The 8,105-nt window shown below is 44.0% G+C and overlaps 1 protein-coding gene across 7 annotated transcripts in view; it reads left to right on the forward strand.

The window, feature by feature from the left end:
- BCOR (BCL6 corepressor) overlaps positions 1 to 7,513 on the forward strand; it is an 81,269-nt gene extending 73,756 nt beyond the window's left edge. For all 7 annotated transcript variants that reach the window (XM_064151916.1, XM_064151913.1, XM_064151918.1 and 4 more), the window contains 4 exons: positions 2,705 to 2,850; positions 4,674 to 4,751; positions 4,963 to 5,113; positions 6,271 to 7,513. In XM_064151916.1, the coding sequence (XP_064007986.1) occupies positions 2,705 to 2,850; positions 4,674 to 4,751; positions 4,963 to 5,113; positions 6,271 to 6,565 (670 nt within the window). In that variant the 3' untranslated portion in view covers positions 6,566 to 7,513. The remainder of the gene's footprint in view (positions 1 to 2,704; positions 2,851 to 4,673; positions 4,752 to 4,962; positions 5,114 to 6,270) is intronic.
- Positions 7,514 to 8,105: the final 592 nt, after the last annotated feature.

The following is an 8,105-nucleotide window of genomic DNA, read 5'->3' on the forward strand; positions in this document are numbered from 1 at the left end:
CAGGGATCATCTTGAATTCATTACTGCTTCAAAAGCCACTTAGGTAAGTCAGTTTAAGAAAAAGAATGCAAGAAAACCCACAAACCAGTAAGCCCACAACATTCTCCACCTCACCACCCTCCCCAAACCAAAAGTCCTAATTCTGAAATAAAATGAAAACCAGTTCAAAATTAAAGACTCCAGTAAAGTGGGAGAGTGAGGGAGAAAAAGCATGCCCAGCATTTAGCGGCAGCTGTAACTCTCATTTGTTCCCTGTGCCTGTTGCCAGACTTTCAGCCAGGGATGCTTTTCGCCCAGTGGGGGACAGGAGGGTTTGCAGTGAGGCTGACCTTTCCTGCTGGAGATGCTCAAAGTGTCATGACCCGACATCTCAGGCCTCAGATGCTTGCTGACAGCCAGAAACACCCGATACGCCTTCAGCCTCGGTGTCAACATCCCTATTATTTGTTACCTCTTGCTGCCCTATCACCTGGCTTGTTCTGCACACACCAGGATGTGCCAGGTGCTGCTTAAGCAGGCAGTGCTGTGGCAGTCCCTGTGCAGAGTAACTGAGTCAGTAGGTGGAAGTGGGAGGCTGAAGCTTGTGGGGGGACCCTGGGTGTGCTGGCTTCTCCAGCACTGTCTGTTCTGTCTCAAGGACATCAGGTGGTTTCAGTGTTACATTAGAGAACGCTCTGAGGAATTGAGAAGGGGTATCTTGATGCTTTGCAAAGGACCCTCATGGACCACTCTGATCTTAAAATTTGAAAGTGACTTTTCAAGGAGTGGCACATTGGGCTTTGAAAGGTATGTACCTGCTGTGAGTCTGAGATGTGACACAAGCTGGACTAGAGACTCTGCTCAGTAGCTTGAGGTGGCCTGGGATGTGCAGGAGGCACATAGAGTAAGTCCTCTCTCTGTAGCAAGTGAGCTGCAAATTCTCCCAAGTGCACCTCCTCGAGTCAATATAGTGTGCACAATCCAAAACCAATGCTGCATGCAGCTTTCCAGCAAGATGGGGGCAAGTGAGAGTGCTTCATCTGTGACAGATGTTAATCACCCTAAGCTGTCACCTGATGGAAAGTACTTGGAGTACACATACACGGACCAGACTTCTCCTTGGGAAGAATTGGAGTCCAGTGGCAGTATGCCTTCCTATTCTGACTGGTTTGATCTACCCTTCCTTTGCCTTCAGCTCACACGGGTGTCAGTCCCTACCAAAGTGGTAGGGGTGTAGTTGGGATGTTGCTGTGTGTGGCAGAAGTAGTGGTGGGTTGTGGCCTTCTTGGAGAGGGAGTTTCAGATGTGGTTTGATAGTTGAGCATTGCTTGACAGATTGATAGAAGGAGTTTAGGAGTTTGTGCTGGTCTCTTCTCACAGGTAAATAGTGATAGAACAAGAGGGAATGACCTCAAGCTGCGACTGGGTAGGTTTAGACTAGATACTGTGAAAAAAAATTCCACAGAAAGAGTGCTCAGACATTGGAATGGGCTGCCCAGGGAGGTGCTTGAGTCACCAACCCTGCATGTGTTTAAAAGTCGTTTGGTTGTGATGCTCGAGGATAGGGTTTAGGGTAAACCTTGCAGAGTAGGGTTATTGGTTGGGACTTTCTGATCCTGAGGGTCTTTTCTTACCTGAATGTTTCTCTGATTCTGTGATCCCAGGTGATTTCTTAAAACATTCTGAAAGCTTTCCAGGAAGGCAGTACATGATGCTAGTTGAAGTCCTTCCATACCTTTCCTTTGAATCCATTTGAGAGCTTGAACGCCTCGTTGTGGGGCAGTAGTGTTGATGGGCTAGAGGAGGAGGTGTGTAGAATCGAGCTGAACTGCCACGATTGCCTGCGGTTCATCCTCTCATCGTGGTCTAAGGAAAAGATGGGATTTTAACACATCTTCATTAGTCTGAAGAGTAACATGTTCTGCTTCCAGACAACTCCTTGTTACGTGTAATCAATTCTAAAAGGCAAAAGTTAATGTGGTTTATAATTAGTGATAAGGAATTCTAAACCTGGAATTGCAGGTGTGTGTATTAATGAATAATCCTTCAGCAGGCTCACAGAATCTATGTCTGAGCTTGTATGGATTGCTCATGCCATGTAAAAATGCCTTAACTTCTGGGTGGACTACAATGGAAAAAAAATCCTCCTGTTTTTCTGTTCTCCAAGTAGAAAGATGGAATTGTGCTGCAGATGTATTTGCAAGTGCTATTTAAAGAGGATGAAGTGTGGAAGTTTAATTCCCAGAAAATTGTCATAACTTAGTTCTATGTCCATAATTTAGGAGCTTTGGGTAACTGATTTTTGTGCTTGCCCAGGAGCAGGCTGAATGAGCCCTGCTTCCACAACATGCTGTTAAATAGGCAGAGATTTGGAACGGTGGAGAGAGACTGGGAGCAAAATGATGTTTGTGAGGCTTCGTGCAAACTCCTGCTTTCTGTTAGAGGGGCATAATTACTTTGCTTGCCCTCGAAGTGTGTGTGGCAGTGAATAGATGTAACAGAGATATTTGCCCCAAGCAGTCTGACTGTGAAAAGACAAGAGGAGAGGGGATGATGTGCAACTAAAACTGACAATAAAATGATTGGCATGGCTATTAATAGTGTTATTTGCTATAAATAACTTCGATCTGAAGTCAGAAGGTTCTTAACAAACACATTTGCATAATACTGTTGAGTCAAAATGTAACACCATAAATCTTTTTTATTGCCCTTCCCCACCCCCTAGACCAATCCACGATGCGGTCGAAAACGATCACTTGGAAATTGTCCGCCTGTTACTGTCTTACGGTGCTGATCCAACACTCGCGACCTACTCTGGGAGGACCATTGTGAAGATGACTCACAGTGAGCTCATGGAGACCTTCCTTACAGGTGCGTGGCCATGCTGTGTGTGGCTTTGCTGATGGTGGCAAATGGGAGGGAGCTCCCTGGCCCCCCAAAGTCTCTGCTGCCTGGAGGGGGGGACTCCGTGCCAAGGTAGGCTGCAGTAGCTCCCTCTCTGCCTTCAAAACCCCCTTGGCTGCAGGTGGGAAGCATAGCCATGCATGGGAGCTCCTTCTAATTGAAACTCTTAATAAGCCATGAGGATTATGCAGCTATCAGATTTGATAGGTAGGTAGGAGGACAGCAGGCTGCTCCGATGCCTTCAGTTTTCTGCTTGAAATGAAAATAAGAAACTTGCCAAATCAAATAGCTGTTTGTTAAACAGAGTCATGTTTTTCCATGGTCTTGGTTTTTATCATTCTAGTACATGTCTCTTTGCAAGTTCTGCCTCATTTTATGTCTGAAATGCTGTAAAACTACTGTTAAAGACTCTTGGCTTGAAACATGTCCATGTTTTAACACAATTGTAGTTTTTTTTTTTTCCCTGTTAGTTTTAGATAAAGACCCTTGCATTGTCCAGTAACTTGCCTCTCAAAATGTTTGCAGTGTTCACAGTGAGTGAGTTGAAAAACTCCTCCACTTACCTGTTTAAATGGCACAGTGTAGAAAGTGCACAGGTTTATCAGGACTGCAGTGAAGTTCCAGTCTCTTGGACTTCTTGGCATCTTGATCTCAGTATCTTTTCATGAGTTCAACTAGCAAATCTCCCAGATCATAGAACCACACAATTGTCAGGGTTGGAAGGGACCTCAAGGATCATCTAGTTCCAATCCCCCTGCCATAGAGAGGGACTCCTCAGACTGGATCAGGTTGCTCAGAGCCACATCCAGCCTGGCCTTAAAGACTCTTCACGGATGGGACTTCTAACACCTCCCTGGAAATCCTGTTCCAATGTCTCACCACCCTTATGCTGAAGAACTTCTTCCTAGCATCCAATCTGAATCTGCCCACTTCCAGTTTTTCTCCATTCCCCCTCGTCCTAAAAAGTCCCTCACCAGCTTTCCTGTAGGCCCCCTTCAGATACTGGAAGGCCACAATAAGGTCTCCTCGGAGCCTTCTCTTCTCCAGACTGAATCACCCCAACTCTCTCAGTCTGTCTCCATAGGAGAGGTGCTTCAGCCCTCTAGTCATCCTCATGGCCCTTCTCTGGACATGTTCCAGTATGCCCAGATCCTTTTTGTAATGGTGGCTCCAGAACTGGACACAGTACTCCAGGTGGGGTCTCAGTGGAGTAGAGGGGGAGAATCACCTCCCTCACCCTGCTGGCTGCACTTCTTTTGATGCAGCCCAGGATGTGTGCAGAAAGCAATTAGCATCTTTTGGATGTGGAACCTTTTTCTATTAGTTGTAGTTGGTCATTTTGGTGGTTTTTGTTTGTGTTTCATGGTTTTTTTGAGTGTTTTGGGTTTTTTGGGGTGGGGATGGCACACACACATGTGATGCATGGGTGGGAGGGTCACTGTTTCACCCCAAATCTGGTGTCACAGAATAAGTGCATAGGCTAAGAAATGTGGTACATCCCATCGCAAAAATGAAAATGCTGCTCTTAGTTTCTGAAGCCTAAAGTTGGGTCTGCCCTTGTTAGAGATTTGGATGATTATTTGATGTGATGGAAGGAAGGATGGAGGAGAAAAGTGAATTCCAGGAATATTTGTGGGAGTGGTGTGTGCATGCTGTTGTTTGTAGCACATGTACATGGAGTTTTTGATGGAAGGTATGGAGGATGCAGGCTACGAGACTCTGTGACACACTTGCCAGCTTTTTGTTCTCATCAGTATGTTTTTGTGGTTGTTTTTTTTTCCCCTCTCCAGAGTATTTAACTGACCTGCAAGGTCGAAGTGTTGATGACCCTGGTTTGTGCTGGGATTTCTATGGCAGCTCTGTGTGCGGTGAGCAAATGTTACCCTTTATTTCTTTGTATGAGGAGACTTTCAAAACAGGCGGCACGTGGGGATGGGAGGCTGGTTTGGTTTGGTGGTGGAGGAAGCTGGGAAGGAAGCAGGCTGATTTTACTTACAGATCACGTTATTGTGAGGGAAAAGCAAGGCCTGCGATGCTCTCTTCCATGCTGACTCGGCACCTTTATTCAATTTTACTTAGATCCGAAAGATGAATCTGGGTTTGACATCTTGGCAAATCCTCCTGGCCCAGGTGACGAAGATGAAGATGGCTTTAGCGACGTGTTTGAATTTGAATTTTCGGATGAGCCTCCCTTGCCGTGTTACAACATTCAAGTGTGTCTATCTCAGGGGTAAGAACAAATGCAGAGTTCGGGGTAAAAATAGCTGAGACGATCTGCTTAGGATGGCAGCAGTTTGTGTCTGTGGGGAAATGTGTTTGCATTATTTAATGTAAATAAGGGAGGAATCCTGTAGCTGCCAGGCTTTTTAGAAACAAGCTAGTGGGAGCTGAGAGGGGGAAAGGCTGGCTCCTTGGCGTGGTGTTTTGAGGGCCATGCTCCTGAGCTGAGCGAATGACATCTGAGCACAGATTCCTCTCCTGAGCCCAGGCAGGCATCTTGGTCTAACATCCCCAAAATACAAGTGCTTCTGGCAGTTAAATTTGGATAGCGTGTCTGGAAGGGGTTCTCAGTTTTGTTTCTTGGTTTGCTGAGTGGTCACAGGTTTGTGGATGACTAAATGACTCCATTATGGCTGTTCTAGACTTTGCAGCAGCACTGCTTTAAGGCATAGCAAACAAATAGAACATCTAGGAGAAGCAACTGTGATACTTAATAACAGACTGGGAAAATGTTATCATCTGTTACAGTCAAGATATAAATTAGGTTCCTAAGCAGTTAGTGCTTGTCATTTGCACCAATTTTGATGACAGCCGTGGGAAAAATAGTTTTAAACACTAGTTGTGCAAGCATGTGGGTTGTAGCATGTTTTTATTGTTTGGGTGCTAGGTGTAAGGTAAGTTAGGTTACAAAAATTGAATTAAAAAGATATCAGAGGAAAAAAAAACCCTGTTGGCTTGTGTTTAGTATTGGAAGTCAGTGGTGCTGAAGTTTCTGATTGTAACTCTAGGACATTTCCGAACTTGCTAAATAGGAGTTGAGTTCAGCTAGGCAAACCTTTTAAACGTGTGAGAGGCTGTAGGCATGGCTGCTGACCCACAGGTGAACTCAGGAGGCCTGGGTTTATAGGCTGCGGTGCCCCTGTGTGCCTGGTCCCCCTCCTTCTCCAAAGCTGCAGACAGCAGTACTCTGAGTAAATACACTGAGTAAATAGGGCTGCATCTGCACATCTGTTGTATTTGACCCCTTGGGTGATGGCCTTGACTTCAAGGGGATTGTTTGCGCGGGTGTGACTGGGGAGGTTTTGTCACATGGCAATACAGCAGAGAGTCCAGAAGCCTGTGACTTAGTGTTGTTTATCGGAGCCTCTTTCTCCTTCCCTTCCACAGACCACGAAACTGGCTTTTGCTCTCGGACGTGGTGAAGAGGCTAAAAATGTCATCTCGCATCTTCCGCTGTAACTTCCCCAATCTGGAAGTGGTCACCATCACGGAGGCAGAGTTTTACAAACAGACTTCCCTCAGCCAGTTGTTCTCTTGTGCTACGGACCTTGAAGCTTTTAACCCGGAGAGCAAAGAGCTGTTGGACTTGGTGGAGTTTACAAGCGAACTCAAGACTTTGCTGGGCTCCTCGCTTCACTGGTTGCATCCGCAGGAGGAGCCTCCCTTCGACATCCTCTGGTGAACCATCAGGCCATTTAATGTACAGTTTCTCCTTTATGTATATGTGTTCAAATGCAATTGTTTTCTGTAAAGAAAGGACACTATTAAATATGAAAATAGCTTTCCTTTATATAAAAAAAAAGAGATCTGAAATTCCAGTTGGATGGATTTTTTTGAAGAAATTAAAAAACAACAAAAAAAAATCCCAACCCCAAACCCCTTCAAATCAGTTTTTACAGAATTGTTATATAATGTTTCTTTAAATGCACACAACAGAGGCTTTGGGATAAGTTTATTATTACTCTGGACACAGGTTTGTTTGTTTTTTTTAGCTGTCGGTTTTTAGTTTAGAGAACACACACCCACACATCGACTTTGTTTCCTACAAAGCACTGATTACCCAGAACATACCTTTCTTTTTTAATTCCTAGGCGATGTGATCAAAGTCATGTGGCTCGTTTTTGGGAGATAGACTTCAGTAAGGCACTTGGTGATAATTATTTTTGTTTTGAGCTTGTTTTGGTTTGTTGTTTTGTTTTGTTTTGTTTACAGAATTACCTGCTTTGGTCAGGTTAAGCACTATTGAATATAATTCAGTAGTTTGTAATATAAATTAAACCATATCCATACGCATACAACTAATTGTAAGAACTTTTATATCCTAATTTAAAAGCTGTGAAATTTAGTTTTCACACATCAAACCGGATTGTTTATATATGTTTAAACATTTTATGCTCTTTATTTAAAGAAGACTTTGAACTATTTTTTCTGTACCTTGTAAAATATTGAGAAAAAAAAATTAAATAAAAACTAACATATGTTGAAGTTGCTTGAAAAAAAAACTGTACATAAAAACTAAATTTTTCTGAATTGTGTGTTTATGTTTGAGATCTGTGTTTTAACTTTGTAAGTAAATCTCCTGCCTTTGTATTTATATTTTACAAAAATTTTCTTAAAGGCAATAAAACTGTTGAGAAATGAAGAGGTTAAAGTGACTCCTCTTAATTCTTTGGCTGGATACTGGAATGGGCTGCCTGGGGAGGTGGTGGAGTCGCCGTCCCTGGAGCTGTTCAAGGCAGGATTGGACGTGGCACTTGGTGCCATGGTCTAGCCTTGAGCTCTGTGGTAAGGGGTTGGACTTGATAATCTGTGAGGTCTCTTCCAACCCTGATGATACTGTGATACTGTGAAATGAGCTCCAGCTCGTTACTGTTTATGAAAGGCTTCGCTTGTGGTTCCCAGAGCAGAGCTGGCACAGGTGCCCACACGAGCAGCTGATGAATTCTGGGGTGGAATCTGAGGTTCCTAAATTCAAGGTTGCAAGAAAACATCTGACACGGGCACCTTCTGTGGGGCAGAAGTTTAAAAGCATCATTCACAACGCTCCCTGCATCGCCTTTTAGTTGAAGAATTGTGAATAGGTTCAGTCATTTCCCCTCCTTTGTCATCGCTTTATGTTGAATTGACTGAATTCTCTGTTCAGTGGTGTCTGCAGAGGGCATGAAAATAGTACCAGGTTAAATGCTTTAGTTTTAATGTGGAGAGGTGAGGAGAAAGTTCTT

Source organism: Pogoniulus pusillus, chromosome 12 (genome assembly GCF_015220805.1).
Source record: "Pogoniulus pusillus isolate bPogPus1 chromosome 12, bPogPus1.pri, whole genome shotgun sequence".
NCBI lineage: Eukaryota > Metazoa > Chordata > Aves > Piciformes > Lybiidae > Pogoniulus > Pogoniulus pusillus.